General features: G+C 39.2%; 1 protein-coding gene across 1 annotated transcript in view; it reads left to right on the plus strand.

Annotated features, from left to right (window-relative positions):
* The first annotated feature begins 7,951 nt into the window (after positions 1-7,951).
* The window catches only part of vopp1b (VOPP1 WW domain binding protein b), a 54,511-nt gene continuing 39,266 nt past the window's right edge, over positions 7,952-23,196 (plus strand). Inside the window, exon 1 of the mRNA XM_069151260.1 lies at positions 7,952-8,247. Within this exon, the coding sequence (XP_069007361.1) occupies positions 8,197-8,247 (51 nt within the window). The 5' untranslated portion in view covers positions 7,952-8,196. The remainder of the gene's footprint in view (positions 8,248-23,196) is intronic.

The raw sequence follows: 23,196 nt of genomic DNA on the forward strand, positions 1-23,196 counted from the left end.
GACAAAGGAAGCATGGAGGAGAACTTAGGAGGAGTGAGAGTGACTGAAAGAAGAGCTATAGGCAAAGACAGAATTCAGTTTCTGGAGGTAGTTGCTCTAGAAAAGAACGTTGGATAGAGTTGTTCAAAGAATAGAGCCTGGATTATCCCAGAACCGGCTGGACTGCTTTGACCTTTTTGGAGACCGAGGCCTAGTGGATGAGTGGATCCCTGGAGCATGTGGACCGAGCTGAAATTGTTCAACTCCCTCTTGGACCTGTGTGGCTGCTGCTGAGGACCTCCCTGGTTTGGGTTGGATGTAAGACAACTCTCATTTAAAGAAACTCTCCAGGCTTCTCCCTGTCCTTCCTCGCCTCACCCGTTGATCTTTAACCCTCATCTTCCTGGCCACGAAACCCCCCCCACCCCCCTTCACACATACAGATACACACCTATCCCAGACACAAACACTCTGAATGCACTTATTTTCAACAGAGACTGGAGTCCTAAGTTAATCTTTCTTTTAAGAGACATTGGATGTGTCTGATCTGGACTCTTATTTTGATTTATGATTGTTATGCCTTCATGGACATTTAAGGGCTATTTTTGTTGTGATGTTTGTGTTAAGGTAGAAATTATGACCGTTTAATTTGATGACTGTTTTGTTGAAATATAATCAATATTTAATGATTGGTTTGTGTTATGTTTCCTTTAAGCCTTTTGTAGTGAAGTTTTAAAGCTATCCGGGCTATCTCCCCAAAGGAATTGTACACTCCTTCTTAAATTGACAGGGTAGAAATTTTATTAGTTTCCTCTCTGGAACCCAACTATAATTCTGGGGATAAAACTATGCTACAAGCTCAAGTATCAGTTCACGCATACTGTCGCACATTTGGCCGTAGATATAAAAATATGTCGGTATACAATTTTAGGATGGTTTATGAGGACCTTGTTTCTTGCCTTCTTATAACTATTGCATGTATTATTTTATATTGCAGCACATAGGAAGTAGTGAGTGGTAATAAGGTGTTGAGAAGTCTGCAGCCACCGCTCTGTGAGGCTGTGCTAAGGCACTTTGAGCAAAAGACTAACATGCTAACAATAACCAGGCTATGTTATATTGATGTTTAGTATATTTAGTAAAACTGTATAACTGTGTTTACCATCTTAGTTTAGCATGATCGTATGCCAACATATGCTGAGTGGCTAAGTGTAGCTGAAGCTGATGGGGATGGCATTAGGTTGCTGATACTTTAACTGGCAGGTGGCACCAGATGAGATATCAACAATGTCTGTGTGATTTATCTTCTGACCACCATGAATGTCTGCAAAAATGTCATTGCAGACCATCCAATAGTTGTTTAGATATTTCAGTGTAGACCATAGTGGACCAGTAGACAGGCTTAGGAAACATGTTCAAATCTGCACACAAAAACTGCTAAATGCAGCCCCATGTTCAAACTTGCAGTGGGGTTTTTTTGCGGGGTGATTTCTGATACCATAGTAACATTTGTGCCGCGTGCGCAAACCTGGCCATGCTGCAGTTTTAATCTTCCCAGGGAGGCTAAACTTGCCAAGCAGCAGCACTGAATTACTAATACTACAACACAGTATCCAAGGAGAAGAGAGTAGAAACAATAAGAGCAAACTGAAACTGAATCCAACAGGGAAAAGTGACTGCACAGTTACACTACAGATGAGATATGAATCACCTCACAAACATCGAGGAATGTAAGGAGACAATCTGGTAGGAAACAACTGGTGGTGTACAACTGCTGACAAGAAAACCCACCAGCACAGACAGGAACACGGCAGCTTCTGCATGCGTTCAGACAGGTGTTCAACTGCTCATCTTCAAAGTGTCATTTATTCATGTTGTTTAATAAATGCATAATAATAATTATTATTTTGGATTAAAATCAGTTTTTGCAGCAGCAGCATGTTTATACTTTAAAGTATTTCAGCGAAGAGCTGCATTCACAAAATAAAAGGGATCAAATCCTTCAATCAATTACACACTGTCACCATTACACTCAGAATATACAGCACAAAATTCTCCACTGGAAAAAAATTAAGAATGACATTAATATTAGTTGTTCCTTCTGTTTACTTGTCCTTGTTTTTCTTGTACTCTTATTTTTTGGAAACTTTTTTTTCCTTCTTTTTTGGTAATGAAATAAAGTAAAATTATAAAGTGGTCCCTAAGTCCATATTTTGTGTTTATATCAGTCTTTTTAAAATCAATGTTTCATACTATTAAACATAAATCATCTGACATATACACAATTTGTAAAAAAAAAAAAAAACAGCTTTCCTTGTTATCAGCAGCTTTTTTATGTTCCCTGTTTCTCATTCACCTGAAAACAAAGAGCTACAGTCCCCAAGGCTGACAGACATGAATCAAATATTAATATCAAGTTTATGACAAAAGAGCTCAAATCATCTAAAGTGACAAAATCATTTTCAAGGTCGCAGTCATCCATCAAGACCGCTACTGCTGACGCCTCTCATAATAGTATCATAAATCATGTTCACACAAGAATCGAGATCATAGAGATATCTGGTCAGGTAAGTATTATGTGAATATAGTCCTCACTTTATGCTACGGCACTCATCGGTTTTGTTTTGTTTTGTTTTGTTTTGTTTTGTTTTGTTTTGTTTTGTTTTGTTTTGTTTTGTTTTGTTTTGTTGTTTTAGTTTTGTTGTTTTAGTTTTATCTGTTTGCCTTTTCTTAATTTCCCTGTCCAACATCAGGTCTTTATATTGCCATTAATCTTCAGGTTGATGATGTAAGCCACTGAATACACAGTGGAAAGCTAACACTCTGCAAATTTGTGCTACAGAGACTTTGATACCTGCAATTACTTCATCAGGGTTCATCTGTCTGGTGGTACTGCTGGAAACTGAGCAGAAGAAGAATCAGAGAGAGGCTATCTGTGTGTGTGTGTGTGTGTGTGTGTGTGTGTGTGTGTGTGTGTGTGTGTGTGTGTGTGTGTGTGTGTGTGTGTGTGTGTGTGTGTTTAGTTCCCTGGAACAGTAACAGAGTCACATCTAACCAGTCCTCTTTCTCATTACGTTTTAATGTAGACAAGACAAAAAATGTTCCATAGAAATATATTCAACACAGATATAGTAAAAGACAATCCATATCTTTAGATGTATTTCCTTTGTGTGTATGCATTTACTGTGTATTCATAGGTATTTATCTTTTTGTCTTAATTAATACTGAATGAATTGATTTTTTAATGTGACTTGAATGTTCCATGCTGCATTGCTATCAAGTGATAACACAGAAAACAGTGAGGTGTGAAGGCAGATATTCCATTTCAGTGTAGTCCAGCAGAAGGCAGCACAGACCTGCCATTACTGCATACAACATCAGCACCTGTGTTTGGTGTGTTTTTCTGACCTTTGCTTTCTGGTCTTTAGGTCTGAAAGGGGCAGTACTCCAAGGAACAAGGCGGGTGGTTTGACTGTGATATTCAGGACAAACTGCCTCAATCATTCATATCTAGTGGAATACTGTGGGAGAATGGGATAGAAAAAGTTCAATTTAAACATCTCTTGAACCGCCTATTTACGTGGTAATGTTAATAAGGGTTTGACCAGTGCGCTATTCGTTTTTACTTCTTGACAGGCACAAATAGCTTCATGTTCTCCTCCTTTTCTGTCAGCATCAGAACCTGCGGCTGTGCAACACACATGCGCACACACACTACTGCAGAAAAACGAAAACATTTCTGAGGGCCACCAGCCTCTCTTTGACTGGAACCTTTCTAAACACAAGGAATAGCAAATATTAAGTTATTTATCTGTGTAGGTTAACCGTGATGATTAGAGACAGAAGGAAGACATTGTGTCTTCTATTGGTTGTTCTAGTTGGCTATTATTGGACAACTATTAATTAATTAATTAATTAACTTCCTGGTAATGGTTAATGGGACGGTAGAAAATGTATCACTACAATCTTATTTTCTGAAGTAAATCTGTGTGACACATTATGGGAACTACTGTATACAAAAACCAGCTGATAGACATCAGTCAGTTGGAGTGAGCTAACATGACTGTAAAATGACTGCTAACTTCATATTAGTTGTCACAGGTTGTGTGGAATTGTGTTGTTATGTTAGTATGTTATGTTAGTTTGGTAAATGACATAAAAATAATTATCCATATATGGCTCTTGATGTACCAAAATATGTTGGACAAGAATGAATCCATAATACATAAAATCCTTTTGGAGCGTGTCTCATAAAAAGGGACACCTCATTTTACCGCCGTTTCTTTTGTCATGATTGTTTATGAGACGGTGCCTTCTGGGGACACTGTGTTTCTTCCTCTGGACATTCCTGGGATCTTTCAGATAGCACGTTTTCTGCTTTGTTTGATGCAGATTCTGTTACGTCTTCTCTGTCTCAGCTGTTTTGAGTCCGCGGTGCTGAATCTGAAAACACCCCACTGGTGTTCAACAGCTGATGTATGAAGACATTTAGAAAGCTAATTGGATTGATACAGTGGAAGAAATGGAGAAAAACAGAACGATGGACAGGGGAAACAATATAGTGCCACAGACTGTGTATAACAGGTCTGAGAAATGAGACCGATGCGGAAGTGACTTAAGCTGCAATACTGTTTGATTATACTGTCTGTTTGATTGACAGGCCCGTGGTCCAGTCAGGTTACGGCTATCAGTGGGCAGGACGTAGTGTCATCGGGTTTCCAATCAGATCTAGTCAGATCCTCTCAGCGCATTTTAGTATGGTGACTTCTGGCTCCAAACCGCTTCAAACTAGTAAGATGGTGGGTGATGTCACTGTTGGTTACTGCTTGTATAGCGCCTTTTATAATAAACTGTAACTAAAGGTGGGCGGGGCTAACACTATCCAAGCCATGGCAAATGCCACGACAGCGTGTTCAGGCAACAAAAAAAGAGAACCTAAATGTTGCCTTGTCAGGATAGTTCCGTGACATTTTTATAAGAAGACATGAATGCTAGCTGTATGGAACATTAGCTGATGCAAGTAGCACGATGCAAGGAAGTCCACAAAATGCAGAGTATACCAACATGGTAGGTCACGGGGAAATATAGGTGATATATGCAGGCTAGGATAATGAGAGAGTGGGAAGCAGGAGTATAGGTGGGTGAGGTGAATCATAGGCTGTATATAAAAATACGACGTAGTGACGTAGTCACTGTAAGGTCACCCATAGGTTTCCTGAAGAGTCGTTTTAAAATCTCAGTTCCGGGTGGCTCTGGTCATCGTCATCTTTCCAGCGCCTGATTCAGCCTTACTCCTGGCTTATCCAAAAGTGGGCAAAAATGTGGTGTGTGGAGGCATCCCAAAGGAGGCCTGATTGCTGAAACCAGCAGGCAGCCAGCCATCACACCCATCTGTCACTCAAGCAACCCGCACTTAATTATGCATAACCATAAGCCTTCATACATTTAGTTTTATAAAAAAAAATTCAACCCCTGTACAGTTGTCACAGATGGAGAAATTAGTTGGACATTTTAACATGTGGGTCTGGAGATTGACTCACTTTCGAAGCGAGCCTCAAGTGGCTTTTTAGCCTTGGCTTAATTTTTCAGCCCTGGAAGTTGCTGCCTGGTAAAGCCTGGAGAACAGGGGTCACTGCAGGTCAGAAGGATGTAAATCAGAGGACATCTGGTGGAGAACGGCAGGGTGGAGTTTGGAGGACAGAGGAAAGAACCATGCCAGCCAACAATATATGTGTAATCTGTAGATGCATGTAAAATTATGCAATCCATTTTCACGTAGCTCTGTAATAAGATAATGACATATGAAGCTGCCTGACAATCTGAGTGCTGATTTCTGTCAGATATTGACCAAGGATGAGGCTGGTACTATTTCATGTCAGTATATATAGGATGTTACTGATGGTGTTGGTTATTTTATGGGATTTATTGACTAAAAAATAAAAACAGAGGGTGACCTTGAGGTTCATAAGCCTCTCCCTATCTCTCCCATTGTTTATTTCAATGTTCATTTTATAATGTTGAAACAGGAAACCGTCTTTCAATTCAGAAGGCACATTGTATGAGGGGGACCAGATCCACCACTTATTTTTAATGTCTGATTATTTTCGATATCTTCATCAGATAAATGACGTAATCAATACGTTATTTAGAACAGTCAGCCATTCACAAACCACAGAGATTATAAAGCAGCTTACTGTATTTGAACAATTCTCAAAAAATAAATCTATACTCTATCAGCTTTCAATTTTTATGATAACTATAAAACAGCAATATTTGTAAATAAATTATGAAATATATGAATAAATGACTATACACACTATAAATTGTAACGTGTTCAATTTAAAATAAGACAAACAATGACATTAAAATATTTTTATTCCATGAGTTTAACAATATCGACAGAAAAATTGATTATCAGTAATGTAACTGTTTACAAAATACACATTTTAAAATAAGATGGCAGAGGAACAGAAAGTCTCAGTCTGAGTCCAGGACAGCTTGGAGCTCTATAAGACAGAGACATAAGTATGTTTTAACTTACATGTTCACTTTCAAAGGCTGCCTCTTCCTTTTCCTCTTCCAACCTGATAAAGGGCCGAGAAGTCTGATTCATCCTCCCTTGTTTTAGAGGAATTGACAGAACTCGCATGTGTGGCTGCTGTTTGCGTGTTTGTGCCTCTTCCACTGACATGTAACAATTTCTCCATACTTCTTCTCAGTTCTGGCTATTTCATTGGGGAGTCTGGTTGCTGCCTCTAGCTTCTCCCTCCACCACCTTCTTCTGCCTGCTGAGCTGGCACTTTCTGGCACTGGCTGTCAAAAAAACACAAATGGGACAAGAATAAAAATGACCCCTGAACTAAAAGGTTTTCCCCGACTCCATCCAGCCAGCCTCTCTCCCTATTACACCTGCCCTGGAGTTCTCAGCCAGCTTTTGATGTTTTGTTTTTTTCTGATTGTGACCAGCACATTTTACAGGGATGCCATGTTTTATTTGACTCTTGTCAGTCCCGCCACCAGAGAGGATCTACCTCCTCTGGATCATGCACCCATGAGAGCATTCTCTTCCTCTCGCTTACACCTTTGTAGACCGCAAACATAACCTGACAGGTTTGGGTATTATCATGTCTGAAAGAAAATAATTTTAAATTTTAAAAGCAGGTTATAAGCTTGAAAAAAAGCACATGATAAACATGTGGGGAGGACAGTGTATAAACCCAAATTAATGTTGAAAGGTTTAATCTAATGTGTGCACATAGTGAGTTCAAATGAAATTTAAATGTGCAATAAAAGCATTGAAAAACAATAGATCTAACGTAAAACAAATCTGCAATTCACAAATAAGGGATAGTATTCAAATATCATCACAAAAATAATACAATTTACAAAAATAGTTTTACAATGTGAAATTACATGCATGCATTAATTATTAAAGTTTATGCCACCAAATTTGGAGGCAATGAGGAAAGGAATGGGGAGAAACTGATAAAAGCTACTGAAAAATACTAAATCACAGTCATGCTGAAAAGAAATGTAGGTACATAATAGTTTAAATGTATTAAAAATCAGCATGTCCATCAAAGAAAAGAAGAAACACAGACAGAGCTCAGCTGCAGATCATGAGGCAACAGTCAAACTGTTGCTGCATTAAATTCTGCACACATGGTTGATGTAAATAAACATTCATCTGTTAATTACTTTTAAAAACAAGACTTTCTGGAAGTGCCCCCACGGGTAATATTTACAGGCTACATCAGAATGCAGCAACAGCACAGCAGCTTATAACTGACAGTCTGTACAAAAAATAAAAAGTTCCTCAAGAAAAGGGGAGGATAAGATTCATGTAAAATTAATGTGCGTCTAATGTACTGCGAAGTGATGGAAACAAGACGGTGTGTGTCTGTAGGGCGGGGATGGAGGGGAAGTGGTGGGGGGGGGGGGGGGGGGGGGCAGGGAAAGGGGCGTGGAATAAGACAACATCACAGGATAATGCAGCTTCTCACCATGTCATTAATCTCCGTCTGTGAACCGTCTGACCGTCACTCAGGTCGCTTTCATCCGTCTCCTCACCTGGCGGACCGGCTGGATCTGCTCTCGGAGGGTCTCCAGTAGCGGGGATGAAACCGACATAGCAAATAAAAGAGCATCTCCTACGCGTCCGTCTCCTTCTCTCCAGCAGCGAAGCTTCGCCTCCACTCTCCTCCTCCCGGCGGAGATATGAGGAATCCACTGGCCGATGGAGCCCTGACATTGTGGCTATTTCTAGAGGTGAGCGTTGTCTGCCATTATCGCCGTGGAGCGGACAATATTTATTGGATATTGAATATTTATTGGAGCTTTGACAGACGAGCCTGTTGGTTGGAAGGTGGAGTTTTGCCCTCATGAGTGCTTTTGCTCGGAGCTTATCGGTCCGCCAGCGGGCTGCATGTGATGCAGCTCCGATACGTGCCGCTTGGTATTGTTGGTCGCCAAAGTCAATTCAAAACTAAAACAATCCGATATCCCCTCGCTTAACGGCCAAAGTGCACACATTGTCGAGTCTAAATGTGAACATTGGCGACGTGTATGGGACTTTCGTTTAACTTCGGCATGCAAGTGACCCACAACAAAACACCTCCTATGTATGAAATCTTAACTTAAAAATTGGTTAACGCTGCTCCCATCTCTGATGCGTTTGACATGAGAACAAAAACAAAGATCAAATAGGGATGGTGCCGGTTGGATGGTATGCATGCTGGAAAGACATGTGGAGAATAATACACAGGTTTTTTTGTTGTTTTTTTTTTAATCAAAATACCACATTATATTGTTTGATGTGCTAGTCGGCTACCTGTGATACTTTCATCCTTTGTCTTTGTGTCAGACCCCCATAACTCCTCAGTAGGTTACTGGGCCTGCAGACACACACGCACACACTGTATAGGTGCACAGCAGGCAGGAGGCAGAATCCAATTGTAAGCTGTCATGTTCAATTGTTTCTGTCTAATTCTTTTTTAATGATTTTTAATTTTTTAATTTTTCATACACATTTATACTTTTTGTGATTTTTTTTTTTTTTTTTTTTTTTTTTCCTTTTCCTTGCTTTGTAGGCTCCATGCCACCTTGATGCTCTCTTGAAATGAATGAATTAGAAACATAACTTTGAGTCATGGATGTTCTGCATGTCGCTGGAGATTTAAGGATCATTTAAGGGGAAAAAAGAGACGACTATGAGCTCCACTCTTATTGTACAGGGCTCTGAAGGCTGCACGCTGTGGTCTCAACTCTGCTCCTTCTGCCAGTCCAGCGCCGCTGACACTCGTGTCTATTCATGTAATATTAACTCTCATCATTATTATTTTATTTCATTCCGCCGACTTAGTGAGCACATCCATTTTGAATGGGAGCCGACTGCCTGGAGGGAATCGAGCCCTTAGACCCAGTGCTGGTGCTGCTGTGTTCACTTTGATGAGTGGTCGTGATGACATCAATGTTTTGTTTCATTTTCAGCAGCTTTTGACACAGAAGTCTGTAAAGCCTGTAAATACACTCATGAAACCAGGATGTTGTGTGGAATTCTGCTTAAGATGTTTTAGATTCAGCGATGTCGTTTTAGGTTTGAATCTCAGGTTTGAAGATTGTGTCCATACTCAGGATCTGTGTTTTTCTGCCACTTTTGGACATGCGTTTCGACAAATAACGGTGGTCTTTCGAGGTTATCATGGCGAGCTTCTTGGATGTTCAGACTACACTGTATTCTTAGCTGATAATGGTCACCATGTCTGATCAAGGCAAATTATTGCCCTTTAACACCCGACAAACTACCTGAACCAATCATGGCATGGCTACAGCATGCCATGATTGGTTCAGGTTGGTTCAGTGCTGGTGACAGCACTGCATGATGTCACGAGGGAGGAGGGGCCAGGCGCCAACTTCCAGAGACAAGAATGTAAACAAACAATGGCATTCGAGGCCAACAACAACAACAAAACTGTTAGGCTATGTGGGGGTCACACCTAGACATGTTGGGTGGTGTGATGAAGAGCACTCTTTGCTCCTATTTGCCAACCTCACTGGAAGTTGTCATGCGAAACAATAATGGGTAAAGAGAGTCTGAAAATGCACGGTGATGTTGATGACACACGACACAGGATAAAATGATGAGATGTTTTGCCCATTTTCACTCCTGCTGCCCAGCTATTTTCTGGTTGATAAGTGGTTGATATCATCCTGATACCTGTCATAAATGTTATACCCAGTCACACAGATTGGAAGTAAATGTGTCGGCTGTGCACAACCAACAGGTTTGATTCAAATAATTATTATCAAGTGTTCAGCCTTGGAGCTGAGCTCTCCACAGGAGATACGTGCTGAAACACTTGTCACATATCCTGTCAATGGGCCTGATGAGGGAAAGACTCGAATGAAGGTGTCCTCAGTGACAGTGGTTGCCAGCCATGCAGGGAAAACTTGTAGCTGAAGAGTGTGAGAGAGCTGATGCATGCAAGAGCACACATACCGCACAGATTTAAATATCTGCAGCATCGGTGATGTGGGCCAAGCAATGACAGCTATATCAGTGGAAAGGCAGCATGTACATACAGGGGATGAAAGCCAATTGAGGAGGCAGCTAAACATTTTCAAGCCACTGCTGTCAATTTCATCTTCAATCCACTGACCTGTGGTGGCAGCGGAACCGGATCAAATGCAGAACAGCCAATCAACACTCGAGATTTTGGCCTGAAGCCCGGAGGTGTAATCAATGAGAAATTATTTTGCAGTAGGACCACTCCGAGGAGGCAAATCAATGTTGATTATCCTGTTACAACTGCGCATGTCAAGATCTGAGGAAATATTAGATGGCGAACGACCAGCTGCTTCTTGTAATCAGCCTGTAAATACCTTGATATGGGAGAGAATTGTTTTACCGCTGAGATTGCAGCATTTCTAACACAGCAGTGATGAGCAGCAGTAGTTGAAGAAGGAAGAGACCATGAACTGGCAGCAGGGTGTCACCCATGCTTCTGTAGGTTGATGATGGTTTGGCGGTATGCGTAATCTCCCGGTTCATCAGTATATGTATTATTCAAAGAAGGTTATGGTCTCGTTTGTAAAACAAATTCATAGTGAAAATCCAGTGTAATAGTGTTCATGGCTAGTTTTTACCAAAGAGTCCTGTTCGTGGGTGAAATCTGGTTGTACATTGACGTTGTACCAATAGTGTGTACCTCACAGGCCTCTCAGATAGGGCTGGGCGATGTATGGTGTTCTTACAAAACATTGATATTTTTTCATCAGAAATATAGAATAAGACAATATCATTTGTTTACCTTGATTTGCAAACTACAGTCTAATATTTTGTGCATACAAATGCATTCTTACTTTTCTGCAGTAAAAGGGTGGACTCTGATGAGTGTATTTATATCGGTTCCCATCTCGTACACTCATGGTTTTGAATCATAGCCCATGTAATATTATTTGTCTTCATTGAAACGTTCAGAAAACTGCATGTTTTATCAAAAGTAAATTTCACTTCTACCTGTCAGTTAAGACCCATTTAATTTTGGTTGCTTGATTCTCTAAAGTTATGAAGTAATAACTAAGGTTTTCAGGGGAATGCTCATGCCTTTGGGGTGAGAGGAAGGTCACAACCCGGCTCCTCTGAGCTGTAGTTAGCGATTGGGCTCTTTTATGATGCGGAGCCTCGCTTCCAATTATCTGAGCCTTACCTCCATCATGACAAATAGACTACATTAGTTTGCCAACATGTACCTTTATTACTAAAGATGGCTGAGGAATAACTAAACATAAGACACACCGAGCAGTGGGGAGAAGGACAGTGAGAGGGAGAAAAGCAATCACTAACTGCTAAGCTAAAGTAGCCACCAGATTTGAATGAAGCAATATTACATGAGAGGGAACAAATTACCATCTCAATAAAATATGGAATCTAAATGCATTCATATTGTGGGGCCATTCGCTCTCTAAATATAAAACCTTTTGTTAGCGGGAGCTCCGTTTCCATGGCAACATGTAGGTGTGACTAAGACCTGGAAAACAATCAGTCCTGTCAGTAGAAGCAAACGTATGCAATGTTTACTATTCCAGGAAGTAGTCAGACCCTTAGCAATGACAACAGAGACAAGATCTTGTCCGTTATATTGCTTTCTAGAGGCGGTTTCTCAAACTGAATAAATACTAAACTGCTCAGCTAGCTCAGTCTGGTTGTAACTAAGCCAGGGGTGTCAAACATACGGCCCGCGGGCCGGATCCGGCCCGCCAGGGGGTCCAGCTCGGCCCGCCGGATGACTTTGCTAAGTGTGAAAATTACAGAAAGACATAAATTGCATTTCTATGAGAATATGGAGGTTTATGAGTATAAACATTTTGTAATTTTTTTAATCGATCCAGTAATTGCTTCAAAAACAGCGTAAATGCGACGTCTGCTGCGGAGGGAGCAGCGCTCGCTGCTAGGGAATCTGCAGAGGAGAGCCCAGGCAGATAAACAGCGGGCTGATGTCTGAGTTTTTGGTCTTTATGTTTCTAGTTTATTGTAGAAAGACCTTAAAATAGGGTTTATCATCCAACAACCTTCACCAATGATTTAAACATAGAGAAATATTGTCGTTATGTATGTGTTATTATGCTATGAATTTACTGGTCTGGCCCACTTGAGATGAAAGTGGGCAGTATGTGGCCCCTTAACTAAAATGAGTTTGACACCCCTGAACTAAGCTATCCACTGTAAAAAGATATCGATGGAGTCAAATATCTTTAAGATTTTAGCACCGTGTCATTTGTTGAACATATCCAGTCATGCTACCGACCCGATTTCATCACATGGGTCACAATTAGTAGGCCTATAACAAGTAAAAACTACATTATATTACATATTATATAAAATAACAACAAGGCTACCAGTAGCACGGACAAAGTTGAAAACAACTGAAGGAGCATTCTCGGAGAAAGATCTATTTTATTTAATCTTTTTTAAGTTATTATTTTAGCTATTTATTTGATATAATTTTTCATTTCAATAAGGAAGAAAACCCTGATCACACCCTGTTTTATTAAAAGTGTCATCTCACTTACAAATGAACAGTCAGCCAACTTTGTAGAAGACACAGAGATATATATTTTGTGTCGCTATTCAGCCAAAATATCGGTATATTAAGGTTTTTAATGCATTTTGATGATTTTTCTCTTCATATTGACGAACAGCTCCAATCAATCTAAAATCTAAACTCCAAGTTAACTCGGGCAAATGTGGAAACACACACACACAGTTATCTGTTAATGTTTTGTTATTTTATTTCAAAATGAATGTATTGACGCAGAGAGCAAGAAAAACCAAACATGTGAAAATATCCAACTACAGTCTGAACTTTATTCCAATCTGTATGTTCCATCCCTTTAAAATGCAGTAATCTGATATAATAGGCAAAATATGTAATCAGAACATTTTCATTTGAATAATTATGAGTTGAGGGTAATGATGCTAACAGAGGGTTAAGGTTGATTCAGACATATGTGTGTTCAGTAATAAGCATTCCAGCTAATTTCAGATGTAAGTTTGACATTTAACAATTTCGTTTGGAAGATTTTAATGTTTTGAAAGTGAGCTGTGACGACTGTTAAAAGTAGGCCCCGTTTTTTTAAATATATAAAACTCTAAAGGTGCATCCACTGTTCAGGCTCAGCTCTCATTGTCAGTTGTTGCTCACCTTTTATTCGTCACCATTGAATTTGAAATCGACCTTAGCCTTCAACGTGTTAAAATTACCTTGCAGAAGATGCACAAGACTCACTTAGCTGCTGGTAAGAAAAAAAAAAAAAAAACATGGAGGTAAAATGGATATGACAAACAGGCACACATACATCCTCAGGGTGTGACTGCATTACCTTTTCAGAGGCTCTCCACTTTATGTAAATGCTTTGGGATGCATCATGTTGGATGGAACCTACTTTTCTGTTTTGTTAGCCTCCTCCTGGCCCATCTGCTGCATCACCATCATTATTACACACGGCTGTCGAGCAGCTGGAATCAGTGCTTGCAAAAACATCTGAACATCACTATAAAAGAGCAGATATGTTTCTCTGATTTCAAAAGGAGCTTCTATTTTAAGCGTCACTCCAATGACACAAACACTGCATCTTACTGTCTGTTGCTGGTAAGGCAGAATAGCTTGAGAGTGCAAAAAGGGTTCTTGTACATGTACAGCACGTTAAAGGTACGACGGTTTGAGGAAAATATTGTTTATTATTTCAGGACAACAGTTTAAAGTTCTTGTGGTTAAGATAGTTATAACCAGTAAAACACATTTACGCAACATAATATATTGCTGCATTAAAAGTCAGAGAACATGATGCCCTTGCTGGTTTTGGACAAATGTCAATGGGACATTAAGTGTTTCATCTTAAACACATCCAGCTGCAGAGGAGTATTTAATTTATTCTACAATTAAAGTCACCTTCCACCATCTGCTGGACTGGACTAACAATGCCCCCAACTGTTTTTATGGATAAGTAGGTCCTACTTCACCATAATACATCTAGATGCAGTGGTGGAAAGTAACTAAGTACATTTACTCCAAAGTGTTTTAATGTTAATTTAAAGAATGGGGTCCAAAAGTGTCAGAGCACATCAAATATCTTTCATTTTTACATGTAAACCTGGAAATAATCAGAATGAAGAAGACAAAAAAAAAAAAACTTTCTGACATTTTCTGCATTATTTCAACATAAATTAAACTGAAGCCAGGCAGGGACATTACAGTGTATATACACTGTCTAAGTGGCATTGAGACAGTAGAAAACATGACATCAGAAGAGTCAGATGTCTGATGATTATTCTGAGCTAAAAGGGGATTTCTGAGCATTCTGGACTGAAGGTTTCTAAGCTCTCAATGCTTTTTGGAAACTGGATCAGTTGTTCCTGTCGAAAGCAGGATCAGGCAGACAAAAGTTATCACATCACAGACAATTAACTTTGTTCACTCAGAGGAAGGAAAGCAAATCACAGACACAGGTTTTACTAAATATAGAACCCAAAACTAATCAGCCAAAGTCCTGTCAAAAGAGGCTGTTTGTGGTGGTCTCAGAGGACGAGTGGCCCGTGTACTCCAGTTCTCAGGAGGGAAAACAAGAACAAACTCTTGAGTGTGCTAAGACATACCAGCATTTCACAGTGCATGATAATAACAAAAAAGCCCTCTTTATTGATGGATCCAAGGTAAAAAAAAAAATATGTGTGGCAGTAACAGAAGGGTGGATGTGAGGAGACAAACAGCAGAGTGAAAGATACCAGAGTGGATCAAACCCACAGTGAAACATGATGGATGTTTGGCTACTCTGGAGTTGCATTAATGTGGAGGAGCAGCCTCATAGTTCAGGCCTGTATTAATTAACCTTGTATTGTAATAATTTTCCATTTCCATATATTTCTTCTTTTGCTCTGCTATTCGTTGTGTTTGTACCTTCTTTTCTCTCCCTCTCTCCCTTTCTCTTTCACTGCAGCTATTTGTGTTGGCTCTCTGTTTGAATGTTTTATTAGCCTCTAAAGCACTTTACAAATATCCTTCAACCTAAAATTGCAGTGACTTAAAACTTACTTGCATGAGGTAACCATCACAGTCAACATACTGTTGCCATCTGATTCAGTTTTTTTTTTTTTTCATTTGCCTTGTTGATTGCAGGGTTTTGGCCAGGCTTTTAGAAATACTGACATCCAGAGCTCAGATTCCCCCAGTAAGGATCTGATTTAAACTTAAAGGAACCGGTATTATACTAAATGCAACTTTAGAAACCCTTAGCACCTGATTTTTGATTCAGTGTAAAATATATTTCCTCAATATACTGTATATATATTGTCTCTGAATCTTTTTTTATAGTTTCCTTCTGTATCTTACAGTGATTGTCATCATCCACGACTACATTGCGAACAGGAACTGCTAATAGCTAATTTAGCACATTTTAAACAGCTAATTTGACAAAATTTAGGTTTATATGTAAAAAAAACAGGGGACTCAAGTGCTTTATAACCAAGTGCCCCTGAGGCAACTTGTGTTGTGTTTTTGCACTGTATGAATTAAATTGAATTGAAATCAAATTGAACTTATTCTAGTTTTACAGCCTCTTTTTTGCATCTTCTTCATTCTCATTTCTCACAAAAACCAAGAGAAGCTGTGATCTCAATTTGACCAGCGCAGGCCACCGTACCCATCCTCGTGCTGAGGCAGCCTTGCAGTGTGCAGTCATCCGGTTAATAAACAGTCCTTTTCCACCTTTGCAAGGATGTCGTTAAGGTATAATCAGAATGTGATTGCATTATCATGCAGCTGTATGATGCATTATTATGTCTACTCTCTTTTATATTCAGTAGAGGCTTATAAATGTAATGGAAAACAAACAGCCTACATGGTGATACAGATATTATCATCATATTGTTATATCATTATATATGACATGAGATTAAAGATCGTATTACATTATGAATATCAGAATATAGTGACATGGCTTAAGTCTCGTCTTTTTCTGGTTTTAAAAGCTACATTAGTAAAGTGATGCCATTTTCTGAACTTACCAGACTGCTGAGCTCTTACTATTTACCTTTACCCAAATACACATTGTATCTTAATGTTTCTCATATACAGTATGCATTTAAATTGGACCACAGTTGCAGGATTTTATTTACTTCTTTTTACAAGAGGGAAAGGGCTCCTTCTTATCTCTTCAGAAGCTAACATTATATTATATTGCGTGACGGATGCTTCATATCCAGGTTATTTCAAACACTTTTGAGTGAAGCATGTAACTGCATGTACTTTGGATAACACTTCGATTGACCATGACCTGGATGACTGAGAACCTTCACAGACATAAATGCAAAGGCAACTGGACTTCTTTAGTTTCTTGAATTTGTTTTGCCTCTCATCTGTAAGGCTTCTTCATTCCAGACCAACAGGAGGGGAGTTCCAGGTTGAACTTCTTGAGAGTCATTGAAAGTTGTTTAGGTCACATGTGAAACCCACCCTGTGGGTGGTTAAGGTCACAGTGCTCATGGTGTGAATGGGTTTCAGGTCATTGGGTCACCTGGCCATCAGAGGCATTTTTGGACCAGAGGAACTATTTCAGTTCAAAGAACAGTAGGAGGAAGTTCCCCTTTTTTTTGTGTGTCAACACAGGGGGAACTTAGAACCTTTGAAGTTCCTATAACTCCATTTTGTGGTACTCTATTAGCTCCTACCCCTGGTTATGTACTTTCCCCATTATAAAAGGAACTGTGATGACATAAGTGTACAGTGAACTGCCATGTTTAAATCAGTAAGCCGGGTAAGGTACAGCTATGAACAAAGCCGTTTAAAACAGCAGAGGAAAGAGTTTCAAATGAAGGTGAAAAATACTGAGGACCGACAACAAAGTCCAGGCTTTATCAACTCTATATGCATTGGAGGAAATATATCGTGATTTCGATTCAACGGAGAGAATATCAAACGTGGCTCCGTTTACGTCGTGCTACGCAGCGGTGAAGTACCGGAGGTTGTACTGGATTACTCATCTAAAGTGTAATCGTCCGACTTCGGTCATGACTGTAATGTTCTAATAAAACGCTGAAGGGCTTTTCATTTAAAATAAAACGGGAAGTGTTGAGTTTGAAAAAATGCCATGAACGTGTGAATATTTTGTGAAAGCACCAACAGTCATTCCTACAATATTATTATTTGGTGTATCTTATTTGGAAAAATATATCATGATATTTGTTTTTTGTCCATTTCATGTAGTCCTGGTTGTATTGTGTGATCTGATTGGGTTGTCTTTGTTATTTTAATAATTGGTTTTGAAAAACTAGTGCAAAATTGGTTACAGATACAAGCATTGAAAAAGAAAAATCACCATTTACAGCCTAGATTAGCCTTTTGCAGTTCAGATCTTTAATCATAATTTGAGAACAATTTAAAATGAAACTGTAACCAGTTGTAATAACTGTTGTAATACAGTGACAACAGCCAACTAATACATTCAGCTTGAGCCAGGAGATAATCAAATATACTTCTTGTACAGGAAGCCGAGCCCTGCTTTTCTCCAGCTCGGTTTCCTCCCGACTGCTTTCTCCACTTCAGGAAAAATGCTCATGTGCATCATGCTCATGTGTGTTGCTGCTTGCTAATGGTTGAAGCATTTGTGTGGTCAGCAGAGATCAATATCACAGGAAGGGTGAGGAGAGGGGGTTTGATGGGAGATCGAAGGAAGGGGGGAAGTGTAGAGTGGTGAAAGAGATGAAACGGAATGTAGAATCAGGCAGTGGAGGAGATTTTCGCTAACGTATTGCAGGTACAGTATTTCTGCTTTTGGAGCTGCTTGTTCCACAGATGGAACATGATTTTTGAATCATTGAATACTTGTTCAAATATAAAAAATGAATTAGTATATGCGACTATTGTTCTTCCTCATCTCCCCTGTTTTTACTGCCGCCTGGTAGTATTGCTTTACGTCCGTCCGAAGGTGGCGGTAGTACAGTTAAAAGCTGTCTGAGACCCACAATTGTGAAGCAAGCGTGTGAAGCACCGAGCAGATGAAGCCTCCACTGATCAATAATCAGTGGCCAGCAGAAGTGAGTTTAATGTTGGATGTGCGGCGCAAACAACAGCCCTCATCTCAAAGCTCAAACTAAAGACGCACTTCTTATCAGCTGTGCACGGCAACAGTTTAGGAGTTAGATGGAGTTCGTTGAGCCCAAGTTAGCGGCGCAAGTCTTTTCTTCTCTTTTTGTGTATGTGCAGTTGGGTTTTTGGCGTTGGAGGGGGTTAGAATAGTCGATTAATAATCAAACATTCACAAGCAAAATCTCAATAGTATTTTTTCTTGAAATGCCCATCTGTAGCATGTTCCTGATCTGTGGATAGTGGCCTCACAAACCAGCCAATGCTTCTTTTTTTCCTTTTTTTGTCTATGCTGGTCTTCTCTCTCAGCACGTACCTCTCACCCCAACGAGGCAGATGGTCCTCCCCACCTCTGAGCCTGGTTCTGTGAAGTTTCTTCATGTTGTAAGGTTCTGTTGGGGTCCTTATTATGTTCCCAGTGCCCTGAGATGACTTATGCTGTGAAAAAAACAAATTATATAAATAAAACTAAATTGAAATGAATATCTATGTATTGACACTCGCCCTCTGTCTTTGTGGCCATAATCCATTTGAGTTTGCCAGAATTTACAGTTTAGCACCATTCAGATCATCATGAAAGACAGAAATGTCTTGAAATCCAGTATAATGAGAATATTTTCATGCTTTGTGTACAAAATGCCTCAATAGAAAGGTTTTGTTTCACAACCTCATCTGGTAAATCCTGCATCTTCAAAAGCAAAACACGCCCTGATCACTTTACACATTCTTTACATGAAAAGGTTTAAGGTTCAGCGTACAATCATTTGATTTATTCATCTTCCTGAATGTCCTGCAGCCAAAACCCATCTGAGCTGGTCTTTAAAGCATGAAAATGCATTCTATGGTTGCATAACAGTCATTTTTGTCCCACGGGAGCACAAGAGGGACACTTTCCTCTGCTGTCAGCTCTTTCACTGAGCTCTAATTAGAGAAAGACAATGAACAGAGCTGGATGGTAACCATTGCTGGCAGTGTTGGGGACAGGATAACAATTAGGTCCAAACAAAACTCGATGGGAAGCAACAAAGTGAAAGAATTGTGAAATTAAAGCTTACAACTATGGAAGTGAAAGATTTTAATATCTACTAACACTCGGCACAGGCTTGACAATACTGACAAAGCTTTTTAAAACAATGAAATACATGTTTTGAAAACAACAGTTTTAGTACAGTTTCTTTTCTCACTCAGTGTGTTTGTGTGTGCATGTAGGAAGGGTCACACATCTGTGTAATAGCACATTTCACCAAAATCACGCATTGGTCCATGCCTACCAGACGTAAGGTGTTTCCTATAACAACACTGTCTACTAAAACCTATATGCATGGACTTTGTTGTTTGGTTTTTTTATTATTTTGCATAATTTTGCAGAAGAATATCATTGATATGTGAAATGAGTAGAAGACCTTTTTTATATGTCCAGCTCTGAGTACTACTTTTAATGAAAACGAGGTGGTAGCTCGTTGTCTACCTTCCTGTGGTAGGAGTGAAATGTTGTTCGTGTTTAGCATTTTATTGATGAGCTATTGATTATTCAAAACTTTTCAACTTTATCGAGGTTGTTTTTAGTTTTTTTCCCCTCCAATCAATTGAGTGCATTTGCTGTAACGCTGCTGTGCGACACTCTTGAAGCTGCGAGCTGATTTCACTTCGGTGAATAATACAAATCTGTTGCTGCAGCTGACTTCTACGCTTGTCGTTACCATTGTTGTGCTGTCATTTTAAAGTGCAAAGTTTAAGCTCACTAAACGCGAAGTTTCTCGTTTACATGCTTTATTCACATGTTTATGAAATGACCTGGATTTGAAGTGTCCGTAGCGCAAAGAATTATTGAGAGACCTCTGCTCTGCTCTCCTCCTCCTTACAAAGGTTGGTCAGTGTGTCTGACAGCAGCCGCTGGGCTTTTGTCTTCAACATCATCATTTTCCATTTTGTTCACGTTTAATAGCTATTTTGTATTCACCAGATACATTACCGTCCAGATTATGCTTGGTTGCGGGTCCCCCTTTGGTCCTGCTTGGGCACATTTGACATACACTAAATGTTTCAGATATGGCAGTGTGCCATTTATACCTTGCAGCAATGCAAAATGTTTAGGATTTGCAATTCATATACATAATATTAACACATGGACACATGCACACGTGTAAAATGATATGCATGAATGTGTCATTTATATATTACACATTTATACAAATACATACATGTCAAATGTATAAATAATTATATATGTGACATATATCAAAATGCATTATACATACATAAACATGGATATTTGTATGAGCTCGACATTTATGTCACATGAAATTATTACATTATTTGATAGGTTTCATATATTGTTTGTACATATATGTAATGCATACTTGTGCATTATATGGACATATATTACATATATAAAAAAAAATTACATAAATACATATATGAAAATGTACATAAATACATATATTACATTGTTAACTGAGTCATATTAAGGCTAATGTCTGGGATAATGTGACATGAGAGGACCAAAGCTATTCGATTCAGAGGAGGATTGCGAGTGAACAGCAGCAGCTTTTAACTGGAGACAGAAGAGTGCTCATATTGATGGAGAGAGGAAGGCAGATAAATGGATGGTACTCATATCAAGTCAATGGCTGATCCTCTCTCAAGCATGTTCAGCTCATGTGTTGTTTCAGTAGGTCTGTTAGATGTTAAGTATTGTATAGATATTGATAGTCTGAAGAAGATAAATTTGAATGACTTTGGTGACCCTCTTATATTTACTTTTGCACCATGATACAGTCAAAATGGGATGGGAGGGGATTGAACCTTTTATTTTAGCTCTAATACTATCTTATTTTCTGTGGATATTCCTGGCCCTTAAGAACATCCAGAGGATGAATCATCGTGTTTCTGATCCAACGTGCAGATAATTTACTGAGTCCACTTACCATACGTTTCCTACACTATGTATTCTTTCAAATGACAGCCAGACTAGTAACATGGCTCCAGCAAAACCGATGTGTGTTTTTTGGTCAAGACAAAAATAGCTTTACAACTATTGGAATGATCGCCATTAAAATTGGTTTAAACATTCATGTTCCCCAGATGATGAACCCTTATAACCTTGGTGACTGTTGGTGGTGAATTCATTGTTTTGACTGAGATACTTACACAGCTACTTGAAGGGTTGTCCTGTAGTTTGTGAGACATTCTCTCCGGAGGATGAAACCAAAGACTGAGGACCAACAGTTGGTCAAAGTTTGACCTTATCCAGTAAAATATTTCAACATTTACTCCATTGATTGTTGTTAATTTTTCATGGTTCCCAGGGAATGAATAGTATCCTTGGTGATATCTTGATTTTCCATTTTTAGGGACACCTGTGCTTTTGATTAAAACATTGTTTCAGCTCTTGATGGATTTCCATGAAATGTATTTCAGACGAGACGTTTCCTCAAGTGCCATCATCAGGTTAAAATGTCACCGCTGTGCCTGAGTGCAGTCCCACAAGGCTGCTCGGGAGGCTGCAATCTTGTCATGAGCTTTCCTTTTTTATAGCACCTCTTTCAGGGAAAAAAATTCAGCTTTGAACACAAAATAATCTTGAAATATGAATCTGCTTAATTTATCAGTGATCCCTTGAGGATAAACCCATTGGATTTTAATGACCCCATCACCACTACACTGCAACTTATTTGTTTTCACAGAATTTCAGTACTCAAATATTACAAAGGGACATCATTTAAAATCAAGGCTATTGATCTAGCTGCTCTGTGATTTAAAAAAAAAAATCTAAAGATATAAAAAACATGAGACAGCCTGTGTGCTTCGTGTGGGTATGAGATTTCCCACCAGTCACCACCAGTGCGGTGGAACACAGTCTGGGCAGAGAGGATGTGCAATGTCTCAGAGGAGAGGATGAGTTGCTTTTCTATGCTGTATTTCTATCTCCCCTGCCATCATTCCCTCACACTTTCCTACAATGTGTGTTCTGCCATTATTTCTCAGGCGAAGTTTCACAGTATGGCCCCATTCTCCACCTACTGGTGGCCTGACAAATAACCTATTATACTCTGGTGCTGTGAGCCACCAAACAGCTCAACCTGCCATGCCATCCTGCAGCTCTGCTTCTCACACAGTATTAGAGTGGTGGTTGGATTCTGTACGATTCCTCAGGGCCTGTATTTATCAAATTTTGGATGTGACTAAAAGATAAAAGAACAGATCTTCTATGTTGACTTCTATGTTAATTAAAACCACTTGTAAATTTAGAGAACTGCATATCTCTTTTACATTTAGAAGATTTTAGGAATCTAGATGACTGCAGTACAAAAACAGAGGTGGACACATTTGTTTACATCTTCAGACAAAATCCCATGACTTATTATGATGAATATCTTCGCTGAAGAAATAGGAACCGTGTAATTGAGAATTGGGAAGTTACTAATCTTTTAATTGCAGTCATGTCCCTGCATCTCTTTTAGTAGCAGGATTTCTTTGCTGCATTTGTTAGTTTTTTTGTTTGGCTTTTTGTTTCCACTTAAGCCCACATTTCTAATTACTCCATCCATTTATATATTATGAGAAATAATAAAAAAGT

Source organism: Embiotoca jacksoni, unplaced genomic scaffold, assembly GCF_022577435.1.
Source record: "Embiotoca jacksoni isolate LCO1_2020_lvr unplaced genomic scaffold, fEmbJac1.0.p SCAF_17, whole genome shotgun sequence".
Taxonomy (NCBI): domain Eukaryota; kingdom Metazoa; phylum Chordata; class Actinopteri; family Embiotocidae; genus Embiotoca; species Embiotoca jacksoni.